The 20,392-nt window shown below is 46.9% G+C and overlaps 1 protein-coding gene across 3 annotated transcripts in view; it reads left to right on the plus strand.

The window, feature by feature from the left end:
* The window catches only part of FLAD1 (flavin adenine dinucleotide synthetase 1), a 166,104-nt gene that overhangs the window by 61,893 nt on the left and 83,819 nt on the right, over positions 1–20,392 (plus strand). For all 3 annotated transcript variants that reach the window (XM_086947370.1, XM_086947369.1, XM_086947368.1), the window contains exons 4-5: positions 1,966–2,113; positions 19,307–19,405. In XM_086947370.1, the coding sequence (XP_086803496.1) occupies positions 1,966–2,113; positions 19,307–19,405 (247 nt within the window). The remainder of the gene's footprint in view (positions 1–1,965; positions 2,114–19,306; positions 19,406–20,392) is intronic.

A 20,392-nucleotide genomic window follows, 5' to 3' on the forward strand; every position in this document is an offset into this window, starting at 1 on the left:
CTTAAGATGAGCGATTTGCCTTATTCACAGGGCAGAAGAGACGAGTGCAAGCTACAACGTGGAAGGGGTGCGGCCAGAGGGTCAACTGAAGCAAGGAGGGCTGGGTGGAAACTGCAATGTGGGCCAGTGGTGGAGGAAGTGATGAGTGTGCTACGACGCTGAAGGGGGGGCCGCAGGAGGGACGTGCGCAAGCTATAATGCGGGTGGTGGCGGCAAAGGGATGAGGGCAAGCAACAACGGGCAGGACAGGTGAGGCGAAGGGACGTCCTGCAAACACTTGCACTCTTAATGGAGTGCTGCAAGTAAAAGATAACAAGGTACCTGAATCCGAGCATGAGCAGTAGAAGGACACTAATAAAGACATTCATCCGTACTTGGTCCATGCTCCATTCGAGAGACAAACACATGAAATAGAAAGTGAAACCAGCACATGCTGAATGATGAGAAATGATTGGTGAGAAAGCCAACTCAGTAATGGGTGGGCCCTAATGCCTTTTAAGGTTTTCTTAAGAAACAGATTATCTTGAAAACGACAGCATATGCACTGTCTCAGGTGAGTCCTAAACAGATACAAGTGCCCACAGTCAGACAGTCATGACAAATAAGCAGACAGGCTGTAATGAAAAAACCAGATATACAGCCTTCAGTTAACACTCACAGGTGGAGTGATCGATACAGACAGGCACACACAGACTGGGCAGGCTGACAGACAAAAAGTAGGGTACTGGTTGTGCAATATAATCTGAAAACACATTTTGGGACGGCATGGGGTGAAGAACTTATACATCCTGTATGCGCACACTCATTCACCACCCAGGCTGATCCAGATATGCTGCAAGAAACATCTTGGAAGCACAAAACAATTAATCACATCCACTCCTCCTGCTTCTGCAACAGCTCTCAAAGATTCAAAGCATGACCAGTGTTTAGGGGTAGTAGTAACACGTTTTTAGGGTTCATGGATTTATAGTGTTTAGAGGTTTTGGGGAGATTTTGGGGTTTTTGGATGGTTAGTTTAACATTAAATGATATTAAGGTTAAAAAGTTAAATTAAATCAAAAGTAATATTAATTTACATGTAAAATATTATTAGTATATATTTTAAACAACATTAAATGGCACTTAAAAAATAGATTAATGTTATGATTTAAAAATGCACACATACATTGATAAACAAATATTAACATATGTACACAAATGTGTGTGTGAGTACAAATAAATCAATGGTGTTTGGTTGTGTGTGTGTGCGCGTGTTTGGTTGTGTGTGTGTGTGTGTTTAGATGTAATACCATCTTACCTGTTAAGTAAAGGCACCCTGAATTTAAAGAACCATGATGTTCAGGTACTCCACGCGTACTGACAGCAATGACTCTTGATGTACCATCTTGCGATGTAACATATGATATTTGCATACCTTTATGTGCCCAACATGGCATTGGTGCAATACTTGGCTAGGTGTTGCCTCCTGCTAGCACACCTTTCTAACTTACTATTATATTACAACATTATCAGAAGATTCGAGCTAAACCATAACGTGTAACAAAGAAAACAGGTTCTGTGGGTACATATATTAAAAGAAAAACTTACAACAAAAGTGGCAATTCGTGTTGGGCAATGGACAACCGTTTTGATAGGTAGTAAAGAATAAATTACGCAGTCGCCAAAAATACATCAGACAATTCGGTCCCCACATTACTGACGGAACACTACGACTGCACTATACAAATACTGAGTATGTAGAAGCAAAAAAGTCTGAAAGACAGCGCCATGCACAGGTACAGCTGTGGCAGTAAAATATGTTTAAGTTATGTCCGCTTGTATGAGGATGCTCCTGAAGTTAATGATTTCTTTGCAGTTGAACTTTTGACTAAACAATCCAATTATTCATATCCCATCCTCCCTGACTTTGACTTGGGGTCCATCCATGTTCACAAGCTGGAATTAATGTGTCCTCTCCTCCTGCAGGTTCTCCACTGAGCCAGAAAGTGGCAGCATCCGTGCAGACAATAGAGGAAGCGCTGGACAAGTACACACTAGACCAGATCTGCGTAGGCTTCAATGGGGGCAAAGACTGCACCGCCCTTCTGCACCTGTTCCATGCGGCTGTGCAAAGGTATGGATCCCCTTAAGTCTCTAGAGTACTGTGCCTTCCTCACTTGAGATGCATGACTCTTGCATCTGTTCCATGAAAGGCTCTCCGTTTTCCTCTACTTTGAGGGAACGGCGATTCTTTCCTCTTCTGCACCAGTACACTGAGGTTCTGAGGCCCTCGTCTCACTTAAGTTGACTCTGTCTCCCCGGTGTTGGGCCTCTCTTATGGTCCCGGATGCAAGAGCAGAACTGGTAGCTGGGTTTCGAAAAGCTTTTCCATCATGCACTGAAAAGCTTTTCCATCAAGCACCTAGTGCCTGGTTACCCTCTCTTGTGATTAGCTATGCTTTACCAATCCTGATTGATTGAGCGATTGACTGTTCGACTTGTTTGTCCCTCCATAAGTTTTTCCACCGGTAGTCTCGCCCACCCGCCAGACCATTGGAAGTGCTTAATGGGTTTGTTTGGATCTCTTGACTATCCCGCGCATACTGCATGTATGTTGGGCATGCAACCAACATGATAAACCCTTCACGTCCCTCCCTCCTCCCTCCAAGTATTCAAAGTTGGTCACCCCCCTCCCATCCCAGGCAATGGACACCTGATTATTGCTGCTTTTTTTTTATTTTATTTTTCTACGTTTTCCTCTGAGGGGAGAGGACATGCCAGTCTCTCTCCATGTCAAATGCATGCAGTCCCTGTGTAAATGGGATCACAAGATCATTGCAGGATGAATGTAGGACAAAGTCTGGGGGGTACACAAAATGGAAATGCTCCTGTAAGATGTCTGTCTACGTATGTGACCGAGTGCATGGTTCTCTAAGATTCTTACCGGTTCTGAGGACTCTTCCCGGAAGCTGTCGTTTTCTGGTGTCCCGGACAGAATACATCTGTTTCCTTGCCAAACCTGTTTTACATCCACTGAATCCAGGACTTGCCCTCCTTCCAATGTGTTTTGTACTAGGATTTGCCTAGCAACTCGAGGTTGATGGCAATATTGCTATGGCAGATCTAAAAAAAAAAAATTCTCATCTAGTTGCAGTCGGCCATTCATCTGTTTGATTGGCTAAAAGCATACAGAAGTGATAGAAAGGCTAAGAAGTTCACTTCATCCAGTGAGTGATTTGAGGAGTGTTACAGTTTTGAAAAAATCGTGTTCCTTGACTGTTTCTAGCGACATGCTAGCGCCCTCAAATAATTGCCCCAGATGGATTCGGTACTTGGATTAGTCTGTCTTGGATAGGAAGTCTCTGCTCGCTCTAGCACAGGGAGATGCTTTACCTGGGACACCTCACTGTTTTAAGTTGTCCTCATTATCTGGGAATATGCCTTAGACCCTGAAAGAAGAAGCTTTGCCGGTGTGCACTGCTTGGAAGGTAAAAGGTGAGAAGAATGAGGCAAACCCCTGCTCATGAGGGGGAAAAAGAAAGGTCCCATTGGAACCTCCGTGGTGGGGTCTCAATAGAATGAGCCACGCAAAATCCACAAGAATATTAAGATGCATTCAATTTGTGTGGTCTCTTAACCATTCTCGACATAGCAGCATTTAAAGTTGTAGTTACCCTCTAAACCCCAATTCTCAGTTCAGAGTCTTGCCTGGTGGTCAGCACTGTAGATGCATGGGGTCCATTTGCCCCCATTATGTCCCAATCAACCAACTATCAAAAAGTAGGACTGTTCCTGCTAGTTCCAGGATATTGGCAGTTGGAGTTTGGTTACCCCCACATGGGACATTGTTAGGGATGCCATCCTTTTCTGGCACGGAGTCCCTCTTCAAAGATTGACCCACTACGTGATCTCTCCTCTAGTGACTCTCCACAGACCACCAGAACCCCCGATGACAAGACTTTCGGCAGACTATCAACCATACACCATGATGGTTTGTTAACTCGGTCATTCGCACCCTGTTTTCATTCTTCGGCCATGAGTGGGACCCCAGTTCCAGTTTTGGCAATGGTTTGTTGAGTCTGCTGGTTTTGTAAAACTTTAAAACACACCGAGTTGCCCCATCGTTCACTCAGGGCAAAAAATAAATGAGGGCAGAGGCCAGCCAGATCATAGCTAGTCGAGATCCAGTCCCTGGCGCCTCTGTTGCTCTCAATGTCTGGGAAGCAAACCATATAAAACTGACTCAGTTTGAAGGTGCTTTTGCCCTGTCTTGGAACATTGGCAAAGACCCATTATTATAAAAGTTAGAGTGAGAGAGATAGATATATAGATAGAGAGAAATTTTAACTGCACAGTTTGCATGTTTGTGAGTAAAGTAAAGACCTGTCCCTGTAAGCAGTAGTAGCTGTGCTTGGACTTAAATTTCATGGGATGCCATTTGTTGTGGCTTGCTCGACTTTGTGTACCTAGAGAGTCAAATGCTCAAGGTTAGGATGAACTTCGTTATCCATGTGGAGTGGATCAGCAATTGGTGCACTTTGACGTCAGTGGTAAACAACAATATTCACCACAGATAACCTTTAATAATTACTGGTTGCCTCTGGACCGAAAAAACTAACGTAACAGAGCAGTCACAGCCAGTACTTATTGGGTGGCATCCGGGTTGGGTGTTGTTGTCTACTGCTCTTGTCCAAAGTCCTTGGGTGCAATTGCACTTCAGTTGGAAAACCTTTGTACGCGTTCCTCTTCTATAGTATTGAGGAAGAGCATTCAGGGCTTACTGCCGTGGGTGTTACGGAGGTTTTGGACTCTTGAGAAACGTTTTGTGTCCGAGGGCACTGCTTTTAAGACTTTTAGGTCTGAATGCATACATAGGAAAATAGTGGGCAGTTAAATTGAAAATTCTTGATCCTGGCAACTTCAGACTCTGATTTAACCAGAAGAAATGCTATAAGAATTAGAAGTTAATTCTATACTGCAAGAATACAAGGCTGTATGAACCATGTCAGTAAATGGGAAAATGTGAGGTTTGTTTCCTCCTGCCAGCCAAAAGGACAGAAGTACCAGATGGAGTGAAACACATTTATCATGCTTATTGTGAACTGTCCGCCCTAGTTTTTGTCAGCCCTGTGTGTAGGACTGGAGAACTCTGTCCTTCAATTGGTGTGAGTGGGTTTTTAGTAAAACAATTCAAACATTAATAACTCCAAAACCAAAATTGGTAATTCTAACTGGGAGAAGTTTCACCCACGTTTTTAAGCATAGTTAGATAGCCGAAGTCCTTCTCATACAATATCATGGATTCTAATTAATGTACTGCAGTGATGGAGTTGAGTAGCTGAGATATAGTTTAAGTATGTTTATTTAGTCTTAGTTGTTGCTTGGTAAGTACATGCAGAGCAGCCTGCCTGCTGCTCAGCCCATACTCCAACTGTCACACCTCAACTGACAGGCCCCAAAACATTCCATCCATCATCACCACACCAACATTCCAAACAGCACATTCACACTGGCTGAGCAGCTAGGGAGAAAGAAACAGGATAAATACATATGCATGATACTACATATCTTCCCCCTTTATATAACAAAAACATGAAACTACAAAATGGAATAAAGTATCGACAAGGAGAACCATAAAAAGAGAAATATGCCAAAGTACACAAATGCAAGAAGGAATAAAGCATTAACCTGAAAAACCCATAATAAAACATTGAGGAAAATAGTAAAGATAGATAAAAATACAACGAAGAGCAACAATATAGCATTGAAAATATATAAACAAGATGCATAGGTAAATATACAAGAGCAAATAAAGAAGATGCATAGACGAATAACAAATGTAGAAGATGCATATATAAAGAAGATGCATAGGTAAATATACAAGAGAAAATAAAGAAGATGCGTAGATGAATAAAAAATGAAGAAGATGCATATATAAAGAAGATGCATAGGTAAATATAAAAGAGAAAATAAACAAGATGCATAAAAAAAATGAAGAAGATGGATTGATAAATATACAAGATAGTATATCACCCATCCTCCCACTCTATAAATTTAATAAAATATAGCAGACGAAACAGCATATTAGATAACAGGACCAGTCCCACCTATGACTACCACCAACCACACAGACTGTCCAGACAGGCATGAAAGGGGGCACAACACAGCACAACATGAACCAGCCTGATGAACGATAGAGACACAAATCTATAACATAAAAGTAATGGGTGTGGTACACCCGACCAAACGTCCCCAAAACAAGGGCGAGTGGAGTAACCTGTAGCTACATGTGACCCTGGTGGATCCCTTACTCAAAAACTCTTTCTGATCAGTGGCCTGATCTGCTCACCAAACATTTTTTTTAAGTTTCTTATTGAAACAACATATGCTGTGACAAAGGTAGCAGCAATCAGCACATATAATTAAAAATACAGTTAACAACCCGTGGCAGTTATTCATATATCAAACAGCAGTAACAAAGTTACAATCTGTGCATCATAGTGAGATACCGTACATGCAATCAAATAGATCATATACTCAGCATTCCGCATTAGCTGAGGGACTCATCGTGTTCAACAGATCGTAGGTACTGTAGGAGGGGTTCCCAAATATCAATTGGCCGAGAGGAGGTGGGAAGTTCCTCGGCATAGAGCACTATATTGTCCCGGAAATATACCAAATCCTTGAGCCATTGAGCAGCTGAAGGCCCTGCCATGCCCTCCCATGTCATTGCCATGTGTCTCTTGGCCACAAGTAGGGCTACTCTCAAAATTTTACCTTTGGTTCCCTTCAAGGACAGAACCATATCCAGCAGACAGATGTGCGGAGAGCATTGCAGCTCAATATTGACCATAGTAAAGAGTATACTGAGTCACATCGTTCCAGAACTGCGCCACCCTGCAGGATACCCAGGCTAAGTGCCAGAAGTCAGCTGCCATGGCTCCACAGCACTTACAGGCATCAGTGTCTCAAAGCCCATATTTGAACCACTTATGTGGAGTGTAGTAAGCCTGATGGATGTATTTGAAATTAATTATTCGAAGATTGACATTGTAATTTAGAGTACCAGTAAGCTGGCAGCAGTGCTCCCAGTCTTGCAATGTTAGCGGCAGGGTCAAATATGTATTCCATTTCTCCAGACTTTTGTTGTATGGCAGGGGCTTTTCTGCTCTAGCAGAGCGGTAAAGCTTGGTAAGGAGTTTACATCTTGTCGGACTGACAAGCTTGGTTTGTAGGGCCTGTAAAGTGGGAGGTTCCGCAGGGAACGTAGGATAATGTAAATGTAATTTATATTTATATAGCGCATTATCACCAACGGTCTCTAAGCGCTTGCTTTGGGAAGCGGTCCTGGTTTTTCCCTGTGAGATAACCCGTACTGGGCAACCCTAAGGTGAAAGCCATGCATCCCGCCGCGGGGGGCCATAGTGGAGATTAAGCAAGCTATTGCCCGGAGTTGCAGAGTGTGAACCCATGATTCGAGCAGGCACCGAAGCGAGAATTATCGAGTCCGTGGACATTTTTGGGCTCAAGACCCTGCCGCGTCGGGAATTGAACCCTGGTCCTGGGTCTGACCTCTGCTTCATGGTCTGCCTCTTCTAACCATTGAGCCACACTTCTCAATGTGCCCGTACCGCTTTTTTTCACTTGTGGAAAAGTAATATAAATAAGGGCTTCTTGTCTGCACGTAACGAAGATCAGTGTCTGTCAAAAAAAATACCATTAGGCTATAGATCCAGCACTTTATCTATTCCTGCCAGCTTCAGAGTGTGCGTAGCTCCCGCCTCGTGTTACAGACAAATTCAAGTGGAACGCAAGCGGCAACAGAGGGGAATATAACAGTAATTTCCCCGCCATGCGGCCCAAGGCCTGCCAGGCCGCTATACTAACGTCAACAGTGTTGATCTCAGAGTGGGGTGTCTGTTGATTAGAGTGAGTTAGTATGGAGCATAAGGGAACAGGGTGAGCGTCTCCGTCCTCCGCTGCCACGTGTGGGATGAAATCGTGCGAGCCGAACCAGTAGTGGACATATTCTGCGTGAGCACACAGATAGATAGTACAAATAAAGGTGAGGCACACTGAAGCCCCGTCTTTATAATCTAGATTGAGTGTCTCCCAGTTGACACGGGCCTGTTTACCACCCGAAATCAACCGAAGGAGCAGAGTGCGCACAGTTTTAAAAAAGTGTTTCGTGAGTGGAACCGGTACGGTACTGAACAGGTATAAAAATTGAGGTAGCACTACCATCTTGATAAGTGCTATGCGATCGGCCAAAGATAATGGGAGCTTCACCCATCTGGCCACCTGCTGTTCCAACTTTGTATATGCAGTGCCATAATTCTCACGGATAACCATGTCGGGGTCTCTATGAACTCACACCCCCAAATATTTTACAGGGTGCGTGGACCACACAAGCGGGAACTCAAGCTCATGAGGCAGGGAGCTTACTGTGAGCGGCAATACCATCGATTTAGCTCAATTAATGTGTAGGCTTGAGAACAACCCAAAGCAAACATATTCCCTTAAAATCGGTGCCATGAAAATGCGCGACTCCCGTATCAAAAGCAACAGGTCGTCCACATACCGTGAGATACTGACGGGACGGTGGACTAATTGGAGGGCTGAAGCGCGATGCCACTGTCTAATAATACAGGCAAGGGGTTCCAACGTGATCGCAAAAAGAAGGCGCGAAAGGGGGCACCCCTGCCGTGTCCCCCCGGTTATGCAGATAGGATCTGATGTACTGCCCTCTACCCGGGTCCGCGCTACAGGGTCAATCAATGTACAGTAGACGTTTCCAATTAATAAAAATAGGAGGAAAGCCCATTTGCCGTAGAATGTAAAAAAGGTGGGCCCATTCTATGGAATCAAAGGCCTTGTCGGCGTCTAATGTGTCAGCCGCTGCTTGGAGCCCAGGGTCGAGAATATTGAACATAGCAAAGAGCACGCGCAAATTATGAGAGGTAGACCTGGAGGGAATGAACCCATCCTGGTCCGGAAGGACCAGGCCTTGCATGAGTGACTGCAGCCTGGTAGCAAGAATTTTGGCCAATATTTTGGCGTCGGTGTTAATAAGTGACAGTGGTCGGTAAGACTCGAAACGAGTAGGCTGTTTGTCTTATTTAAGCACCGTGATAATCCGAGCCTCCAGAAGGGTTGGCGGTAGTTGGCCAGTGTCATATGCCTCAGAGTACATTGCCAAGAGACGGGGGTTAATTCTTCTGCGTATTCCTTATAAAATTCACTGGGAAACCCATCAGGGCCAGGAGTTTTCTTGTTTGGAAGGTTTTTGATCGCCACTCGAATATCTTCTTCTGTAATTGGTTGGCTAAGAAACTCCCTCTGCTCATCCGAAAGCATGCAAGGGCTATGTCTGAGAAGTGTGCGTCCAGATCCTCCGTATCAGTCCTGTGTGGTATATAAATTTGCATAGTGGTTTTAAACTGTGCTAGAATCTCCTGAGGGGTGTAGTGATCCTGGACAGCTGCGTCAGTGATCTGAGTAATAGTGTGCCGATCAATACAAACTTTAATTTTGTTAGTTAGATGGCGTCCCGGTCGGCCACCCTCTCATAAGCGCGGGCTACATGGCGTTTAGCTATTTACTTGATCTCTTTCTCCACCATCTCGTTATATTCCAGTATGGACTCTATAATTGACGCCAGCGTCTGAGTGCAGGGCGCGCTCTCATAGTCACACTCAAGACGTTGCAAGGTGGTTTCCAGCTTAGCAAGCTGTCCGCACAAGTCTTGCAGGATGCCAGCTGATGTGCCAATACAAGTGCCCCGAATAGTGGCCATAAAAGCTTCCCAAAGGGTCGTTGCACTGTCAACCAACCCCTTGTTGTGATCAAAGTACTGCACTATAGCCTCGCGAACAGTGTCGGCATAAAGGAAGTCTAGCAGAGCCTCAGGCTGAAAGCGCCAGGTGAATGATCTCTGAACAGTGCACGGAATTTGTAGGCGAAGGCCGACTGGGCTGTGATTGGAGAGTGTGCGGGTCAATCACTCTATCTGAGACACCCAACCCCTCGCTGTCTCACTTAGAAGCCAGTAATCTAGCCGGAACCAGCTATCCTGTGCGGTGGAAACATGTTATGTTAAAGTGCATTTTTATAGCGCTCGGCTACTCTAAAAGAGTGTCCCGGCGCTTTCCACAGGCAACTTACAGTGTAAAATCAACATAACAAGTAAAAGCAGAACCAGAAAGAGAAGAAAAAAGAAAACCACCTAAGCAGAGTGATTAAAAAGCCACGTCTTCAAATTCTTCCTAAATTGAAGCAGGTTGGGGGTGCTACGCAGTGCCAGTGGAAGCGAATTCCACAACTGGGAGGCCTTGAGGCTGAAAGAGCGCCCCCCAGTGCGTGCCTTCCTCACACGTGGAACCACCGCAGTGAAAAGGGATTCTGAACGCAGTGAGCGAGCCGGGCGATAGAAAACTAATCTTTTCTTCAGATATCCAGCGCCTGAGCCAAATAAAGCCTTGTGCATCAGCGTCATAGATTTGAAAACAATCCGCTTCCGAATTGGAAGCCAATGGAGCGTCTGCAGCAACACAGAAGCCCGTGTTCGTCTGTGCAGACCAAAGATTGCCCAGGCTGCCGAGTTCTGTGCCACCTGTAGACGCTGGACCAAGTAGTCCGGAAGGCCTAAGAAAAGGGCATTGGCATAGTCAAGCCTAGATCCGATGAGCGCCTGCACCGTAATCCGTCTGTGCTCCGCAGACAGTAAGGGAAGAAACTTGCGGAGCATTCTGAGGATGCCGAAGCAGGTGCCGGACAAGCCAAGGATGTGCGCTCTCAGAGAAAGTTTGTTGTCAAGCTTAACACCCAGGTTCTTGGCAACCAAGGATGATTGTGCCGGAGGACACATGGCGGCCGGCCACCACTGCCGCCACTCGGGATCGGAGGCACAGCCGAAGAATAGAACCTCCGACTTGCTGGAGTTGGCCTTCAGACAATTTAGCTGGAACCAGCTGAAGACCCTGTCCAAGCAGTCCCGGATTCTCTCCCCATCAAATGTCTGGTCTTTTTCACAAGTGAAGAGGAGTTGTGTGTCAACGGCATAGGACACGATCTGGGCTCCGTAAGCCTCAACCACAGCCGCCAGAGGGGACATAAAGATGTTAAATAATGTCGGGCTTAACACAGAGCCCTGTGGAACCCCAACATCCAATGGCGGCATCTCGGCTGAGCTCTGGGATACCCAGACCGTCTGGCGACGGCCCTCCAGGAAAGATGTAAACCACCTGAGCACCGTCCCCCTTAGGCCGATGTCGTAAAGCCTGGCGAGCAACGCCTTATGGGGGACGGTGTCGAAAGCCGCCGACAGGTCCAACATGTGTGCCCTCACGCCTCTCCATATTTCGCTGGCGCCATATGTCAATCAGTCCCAGCTCGGCCATTCCCTCATTAATTACCTGGGCTGCCCCAGGAGACTGACCACCCTTGCCGCTCGACTTGTCTCTACGGGGGTCCAAGTGTGTGTATTAAGGTCACCTCCCCACAAAATCTATCTATATTTAGGTCGTAAGTGTTTACAATTGTGATTAAACCGCCCAACGACTTTCCGGGTACTATGGCACATCCTCCTGCATCGTCAATGCAGGTTTTAATCCTTGTGAAGGGGAGGTTTTTCTTAATAAGCGTGAGCACTCCACAGGAGTAGGAAGAGGCCAAACGGTGTCCAGCCCACTGTGCCCCAACATGAATTTCACATATGCGGTTTAAGTGTGTCTCTTGCAAAGGGCGATTGTGACCTCATGTCGATCCAGATCTGCTAAGACCTGACAAATTTTTTTTGGTGACTTAAGTCCCCGTACATTCCATGTTAAACAGGTGATTCAAGTGCGAGCTAGCTGCAGAACTTTAGCATGTTATACATTGAGCATAAATCAATTGTAATGAGCGAGAGTACATATGCAATTCTCACAGCATCAATAAAAAAAAAGCAGCCACATGACAAACCCTGCAATTCCCACCCATCCACCAAAACCCCCCACCCACTTCAGCTTCCCCAACGTGGCAAAGCTTTCCCAAACCCCTCAAAACAATCACAGAGTATAACACCAGGGGAATAACCAGCTGTGGGGAATACCCATGAGGGAGCGCTGAAGCACAGTACCCCTCCCGGTGAAGTGGGAGGTGGCCAAGCAAATGTGAGAACAGTTCCTGACCACTGTATCACAATATCATAAAACAATATGAAGAGTGCCCTCAGTAGTAATCATTACAAGTGAAAACCGCGAGGGAAATAACATCAGTAAAGATCAAGTTCGTGCTTAGTGTCTGCAGCTTGTATGGCAAAGCCCACCATAACGGACACTGATATAGATCACCCCAGAAGTGAAGTGAAGGAGAGGTGCACACCATCCATAACTCACGTGACCTGATGTTGTCATTGTTCTTCTGCCATCGTCCGAAGCCCCACCCAGCCACCGTGTCGGGGTCCGACTACACCAAGTAAGAGTCTTGGCAAAGTCCATCACTGGCTGGTAAAAATCTTGATCTTTCCATAGACTTCTATTCTCAGCCGTGAGGGATAGAGCATAGCATAGAGCACCTGCGCCGAGATGAGAAGTTTCTTAACAGGTTGGTATTCTCTCCGGGCCTCTTGGACATCTGCGGTAAAGCTGGGGTAAAAGGCGACAGTGTTCCCCTCGTGAATGACAGTACCTTTCTCTTGAGCCATGCGGAGGACAGTATCCTGATCTCTATATTTCAAAAGGCAGGCGATAATGGGACGTGGTGGGGTGCCCGGAGGAGGGTGAGCAGCCAGAGAGCGATGGGCCCGTTCAACAATCAGGACCTGTGACAGCTGTTCCACGCCAAAAATCCCATGAAGGAGGTTCTCCACATAGGTCTTGAGTCGGCCCGTGTTCGTTGACTCTGGCAAGCCAGTGATTTGCACATTGTTACATCTTGATCTGGCTTTCAAATCCTCATTGCGGGCCTGTATAACAGCCAGCACCTTCTCCATAGATGTTGTTCTGGTGGTCACCTGTTGCAAGCCATCTTCAGCCCTGAAAATAAGAGTTTCCGCTTCCCCCAGGCGCAGCGCATGTTTATCCAGCTTTGTGGACATGTGGTCCATGCGCAAGTTCAGGTTCTCAATTTTCCCGTCGATGGACTGCAGGCTGGCCAGAACTGCAAGAAGAGTTTTATTTATATTTGTTGAATGGTCGCTGGGAACATCAGCCTCCGAATCAGAGGTAGCGCGCCGAGATGCCTTGCCCGATTTGCGTGGCTCAAACGTGAGGCGTGATTGGCTGCGCTCAGATTTCCCCATTGCAATAGCGTTGAACCAAAGGGTGAGAGAATGGTGAGAAAGCTACCAGCCAGGGCCTGTCCGCCACACAGTGAACAACAGTCTTGGGCAGTGACAGAAATTCAGTAGCGAATTACAGCACGAATGATAGTGGAGCGCCGTTGAGATATCGTCGTGGCTTGGCACTTGGAGATGGTGAACAACAAGAGGAAGGCGAGGCAGTGGAAATATGGCAGAGGTGCATTCAGGCCAGTAATTGAGAGGGTGCACGCAGTGTCTCGCAACCTGCAGTGTGAGCTCACAGCGCCCAGGGTCTGTTACCAGTTCCACTGAGAGAGCGCAGGCTGCAGAAGATCACTACCCCCCACTCCAAAGCACAATAAGGACCAGGCCCAAAGACAACAAGAGGGGTGGCAAGGGGCCCCACCTGTCACTGTGGGTGTATGCACGTTCCGCGCCCCTGCAGAGCAGCACTGCCACAGCGAGGAGGAGAGAGAATGGGCTGGCACTCCGACAGGGCCGCACTCCACCGCACCTCTAGTCGGAGCAGGACTAGCAGCGACCATGGTGATACCAGCCATGGTCCGCAGAGGAGCAGGTAAGCAGCGAGGGGTGCCCAATGGGGGGGCACCAGTCCGTGGTAACACACACACACACCCAGGTCCCAACAATGCCTCGCTGAAAGCGATGCCTCTCCAGCCACACAGGAAGGATGGTCGAATGGCCCACTGGCCCCAGCAGAAGCGGGCCGCTGATGATCCACCACCAGACCGGGTGCACCACGTAGATCCCTCGCCCTGGATCAATGATGTCGCTGGACGTTAGAGCACATGGCGCTCGGCAATCTCTCCACTGGGCAATCCCTCACCCGGTTACAAAACAGATGGCTGCGCGGGCCCCTCAAGCACAGTCTGAAGAAGCCCAGTGGGGTACAGCAATGAGGTAGGCCGTATGCGCACCGAGGCACTCACCTGGGTCCCGGTCCAGTCACAGCGGGCATCTGCGGCAGCTCCGCTGCGGGCAAGGTCGACAGCCCAAAGCGGCAGCAGATCAACACCGCCTCCAAAAGCCCACAACCGGCGCGCTGCGCAAGCAAGGATCAGAGGCTGGCCTGCTCCCCAGGTGCTAACGTGTCTTGCACTGAGGTGCTCGCCACCCCCAGGCCGCACAACTCACCGGTTACCGGCTGGGCAGCGTGATCTCACCACAGCACCCGGTTGCCGCGTCCAGCACCACCCGAAGCCTACCACATCCTCACAATCTGAGCGCGTCCCGGCTACCATATTGTCAGCTCAGGCCCGGGGAATCACCAGCTTCTCACTTGGTCAGCTGTCTGCCCAGAGCCCAGAAGAGAACAAGCAAAGCAGCCCGTCGCACTCCACTGCTCGGTTCCTATAGGTAGGTCGTCAACCAGGGCAGGAAAAGAAGGATTTTAAGTGGATTGTTGGCTCAGCCGGCGGAGCTGCTCTACAGGGCGGCCATCTTGCCGTGCGCCCTCTAGCGCCCCCCTCAGCCCACCAAACTTGAATGAACTGTTCAGGTTTAGAGATCAGTTTAATGCCTTAATCAAAATATCCATCCATTAATGCTTGGATACTGCAGCCTAAATTCCACTTTCTAAAGCAATTTGCCAACCTTACTGTGCTGGTTAAAACAGGGCACTACTTTAAGTCACTTTAAAGTACTTTTCAGCTTAAAGTGTATTAAGTTTCCATCTGCAGCGGTCTAGGGTTGCCTATTTGACCTCTCTATTCAGTTCTGTAATCTCTGAAATGTATCCCCAGTGAGAAGCCTATGAAATCTCCTGAGAGACAGTTGAAATGTGGTCTCAATACTTAAGATGTGCCATCGACTGTTTGGTACTGTACTCTTTGCAGCTAATATATACGCCTTGCGGGATGTATAAAACACAACAAAAATCGAGGTGCAGCTTTAGGTAGCCTCAACTAGAGTGATACTTTAGTTCTTCAATCATGATAAAGAGTATAGAACCCACAGGTTTTTGCCAAATAGATCCTTATCAAAGACCAATCTCAAGTTCTGACTTCTGTAGTCAGTGTTGTAAGAAACTCCCCTGGCCACCCCATGGCTTAAAATATTTCATTCTGAACCAAAGAGCCTGAGTTCTGTTTAAGGCTGACCAGCTCTCCTGAATTCAGTATTGTATCTCATCTAAGAGACTATTCAATTCCTTAGAGTCATCCGCATCCCCATTGAGTGTACACAAATGCTAAAATATGGAAACATATACTCCATGCACGAGCTGGTCATGGAGGGGGTTTAAATAAATATTAACCAACACAACTGACAAAGCGGAGCCTGGAGGGCTTCCATAGACTGCGCTCACCAAAGATGGAATAGGTCCTTCACTTTAAACCTCCCAGTGTCTGCCCAAGGAATGAATTACAAAACCAGGGATCAGCGACTGTTGAGAAAATTAAATAATGTTTACAGATTAATGAAGTGTAGCTAAATAAAGAGGCAAAATGTAAAATTGAATTAATCCAAACAATTACCGATGGTGTGTTAACTGACATGTGACCACGTTATCAATTGCTTTTGTCAAAAACGGGGCCTTTACTGTAAGGAAAAATGACTGGTTTCAGAAATGGGTTTTTCGCTGTGTGATCCAGCCATATTTTAATCAGTCTTGAACTATTATTTACCGTCAACTAGTCATCTGTGGCCTGTTCATTTTTGGGATATTTTCCTGTTGTCGTCATAGTTTGGTCTTCATTGGAAGCATGTCCCCAGTATACCTGGACTGGCCATAATAGAAAGTCCGAACTTGACAGAGAGATGACATTTTGGACAAGGACAGCTTACAGAAACTGAGATGTGTAGGGGTACCTAGACAGACAGTGACAAGAGTGTAGGACATTGATTGACTGTCTGTTGAGCGCATGTGCTTGGACAAATAGTTTCAGGTAGTTTGGGCATGTGAATAAAGTGTGAATCCGCTCAGGGAAAATGGATACAATAAAGAGAACGGGGTACCCGAGGTAGATGATTTGAGGAAGTTTGAATGCATAGCTAGCTGGCATGAGGAGCAGAAGGCACATTGATGGACAGAGTCAGGATCTCGGACCGCAGCCACTGACAGACATGTGAGGAAGTGTTGGTACATAGACAATGTCAGACTGGTGGAGCTCATTGGCAGCATGATTTTGAATCCTATAGACTGATCTTATTAGGGGGGACAACAGTACATTATTAGATAGGATACACACTGTAGGCAACTGCAGAGACAGCGAAAGATGCTTGGGCCTCCTACTCCTAGACCAACGGTAGCAAGATCTTGAGGGGCTTGGGAAGAGAGTGTGAGGAATTTGGACTCCATGGACATAGACTTAAGGAGCATGGAGTAACTGGGCATTGTGGAGAACTTGTAACTCATGAACAGTGTGAGGGTTTTGGGTCAGATGGTGAACAGTGTGAATAACCTGGACCACCTAGACCAATGGTAGCAAGATCTTGAGGTGCTTGGGAAGAGAGTGTGAGGAGATTAGACTCCATGGACAGACGCTTAAGGAGCATGGAGAATCCGGGCAATGTGGAGAACTTGTGTCTCATGAACAATGTGAGGGTTACAAAGACAGATGTTGAACCATGTGAATAACTTGGACCCCCTAGGCCAATGGTATCAAGATTTTGAGGTGCTTGGGAAGAGAGTGCGAGGAGCTTGGACCACATGGACAGACGCTTAAGGGGGCTTGGAGTATCTGGGCAATGTGGAGAACTTGTCTCATGAACAATATGGGGTTTTGGATTACAAAGCCAGATGGTGAACAGTGTGAATAACTTGGACCACATAGACTAATGGTAACACGATCTTGAGGTACCTGCGCATTGAGCATGCAGAGCTAGGGCAACATTCACACACAGTGTGAGGTGCTCAGAACCCATGGATGAGCAGCTGGAAGAGCTTGGACCACACAAACCGTGAGGGGAGTTTGAGTGACATGCAAGCAATGTATGATGAACTTGTGGCACATGGAGAGGAGAGTGAGCAAGAGGGTGTGGGCAGCTTGTGGCACGAGGATAGTGTGAGGGCTTGGGTTACATAAGTAGGCACTGTGAGAGGCCTGTGACAGATGGGCAGCCAGCACGAGGACCTTAGGGCACATGGGCAGAGAACTTGAGGACATTGGACCCAATGGACAGACTGAGCAACTTGTAAATTTTGTCAGGTATTGCGAGCAGCTTTGAGCCCATGGATAGACTGTTTGAGGAGAATGGAACACTTGGACAAAATGTAGAGCTTTTCTGACCTGAACTATGTGAGGATTTTGGGTCACAGAGACTATACAAGTTGGTGTAAGGCACTTTGACTAGATAAAAAGGCAATCGATTTGACATATATAGGCTTGATCTGATTAGACAGTGTGTGCAGTTATTGCACAAGAATGTTAGAGCAAGGGGGACAGAGGCAGCATGATGAGTTTTTGAACGAGATAACTAATGGATTGGCGGCAGAAAACACTGTGAGAAGCGTTAGGCACACAAACAAGATGCTTGTGCAGCTATACATACATAGACGAATTGTGAGTTAACTTGGGGGACATGAACAGCCAGTGAGGGGCACGGATAGACGGTGAGAGGCAATGAGAGAGCCCGGACAGGCGGCGAGGCGCACAGAGAGCCTGGACAGGCGGCGAGGCGCACAGAGAGCCCGGACAGGCGGCGAGGCGCACAGAGAGCCCGGACAGGCGGCGAGGCGCACAAAGAGCCCGAACAGGCGGCGAGGCGCACAGCGAGCCCAGACAGGCGGCGAGGAGCATAGAGAGCAAGGACAGGCGGTGAGGAGCATAGAGAAGACAGACGGTGAGGAGCATTGAAAGCATGGACAGATGGTGAGTAACAGCATGGATAGATGATTAGGAGCATAAAGATCATGGATAGACTGTGAGGAGCATAGCGAGCATGGACAGACGGGATGAGCATAGAAAGCTTGGATAGACTGTGATGAGCATAGAAAGCATGGATAGACGGTGAGGAGCTTAGAGAGCATGGATAGACCGTGAGGAGCATAGAAAGCATGGATAGACATTGAGTAACATGGATAGTTGGTGAGGAACCGAGAGAGCATGGATAGACGTGAGGAGCATAGAGAGCATAGATAGACGATAAGTAACATAGAGAGAATGTATGTATGTATGTATGTGTGTTCTTATATAGCGCTCGACTTACCCTTGGGCAACTCGGCGCTTGCATTGGGAACCCGTCCTGGCTTTTTCCCTGTGAGATAACCCGTACTGGGCATCCCCAAGGTGAAAGCCAGGCATCCCGCTGCGGGGGGGGGCCGTAGTGGAGATTAAGCAAGCTATTGCCCAGAGTTGCTGAGTGTGAACCCGTGATTCGAGTAGGCACTGAAGTGAGAATTATCGAGTCCGTGGACACTTGGGCTCAGACCCTGCCGCGTCGGGAATTGAACCCTGGTCCCGGGTCTGACCTCTGCTTCAGGGTATGCCTCCTCTAACCAGTGAGCCACACTTCTCCACTATGGACAGATGGTGAGGAGCATTGAAAGCCTGGACAGACAGTGTGGGGATCATAGGGAGCATGGACAGACAGTGTGGGGATCATAGGGAGCATGGACAGACAGGGTGAGGAACATAGGGAGCATGGACAGACAGGGTGAGGAACATAGGGAGCACGGACAGACTGTGTGAGGAACATCGAGAACATGGATACATTGTGAGGAAGTTTTGATACTTAGACAGTATGTACAGTAATTCTAGGCCGCTTAACGATGCAAGGAACTTGTGCGCATAGTCAGGTGAACTCTCCCTGCAGCCTTTAGTGCACACTCTGCATTATTTTTCACTGCCACTAAATACAAAGCATTTACAATTCAAATCATTACTGCGCACTATGTGGAAAGTGTATCTGCTTGTTTGTATGTGCATCCTTTCAATCTCTAAAGTATAGCAGTGCCATTATTTTGCAAATCCCATTCCTCCTATAATGGTCTTAAAAACCTGTATGTCCAGCTTACCCAGCCCTTGATTATTCTGTGGGTGTTTTGTCCAATATCTGGTTATCGATTCCCTCTTCCCTTTTCAGGAGGTTTCCGGACAGCACAAAGAAGCTGCAGGTGCTGTACATCCGCACTGTCTCCCCCTTCCTCGAGATGGAGCAGTTCATGCAGGACACTACAAAACGGTGAGAAGATAGGAGGATGGTAATAGTATGGCTGAAACCACTCATTGGAGTGGGTACGGTTCAGTATAGGTTAGGGGGCACCGCTCAATTGGTAAGGATCAATCCGGGTAGTCACAATACATGTCAGTACTTTGAGCACTTATGCAGAGATCTATGTAAAATCTCTGACTCGGATGTGAAACCTTCTGAATTTGATATAGTGAGAAGTGTTGCCGTGACTAATAATGTATTCTTAAACAGTTAAGATTGAAGTGCTTGCTCTCCATGTATCATGATGTGGTATGTGTACCATATATTTTATCTCTGAATAATCCTTTCTCCAATTTTTGTTATTCACCGTCGAACATACTCCTTTAATCCACGACGTGGGCTGTTTTTTCTAGGGTTTGTATGTTTTTATAAATGCTAAATAATTTTTTTAAAACTTTTTTTTTTGCATTGCTTGCTTATAATGGTCCACATTCAGTATGCTAGTTTTGGGATGGGATAGAAAATATGGAATAGATAAAAAGAGGTAACTGGCAGTGTGGAATGAACAGATGTATTCAAATAGTTCCCCAGTATTGTAACTGTTATAGATTCACATGCTTGAATCTTCTCCGTCGTCCTGGTGGGAGTTCCACGGTAACCGTGGTAAAACAGTGCGAAAACATTAGCATTATTTTTGTTGTTGTTGTTTTTTTGTCCTCATCTCACCAAAGACAATAGCAGATTTGACAAGCCGACTTATGCAATCCTGGGCGCCCTTTGACTCACTGCATGTGTCTAGGCCACCATGGCCTTCCTCACGTGTTTGAGGTCCGGTGTAATCATTGGACCCGCTTCAGACACCGAGGATCTAACAGGTTATCAAACGCAGACGCCGTCCCCAAATTAACAGAGGAGACCAGATGTTATCATGCATTTCCATGTCACCTTCCTGCTCTAGGCGTGCCATGCTCAATGCAGCTTTTAACCAACTTTCTCTATTGGGGGGATCGGGTCTTT

The sequence above is a fragment of the Lissotriton vulgaris genome, chromosome 12, assembly GCF_964263255.1.
Source record: "Lissotriton vulgaris chromosome 12, aLisVul1.2, whole genome shotgun sequence".
Taxonomy (NCBI): Eukaryota; Metazoa; Chordata; class Amphibia; order Caudata; family Salamandridae; genus Lissotriton; species Lissotriton vulgaris.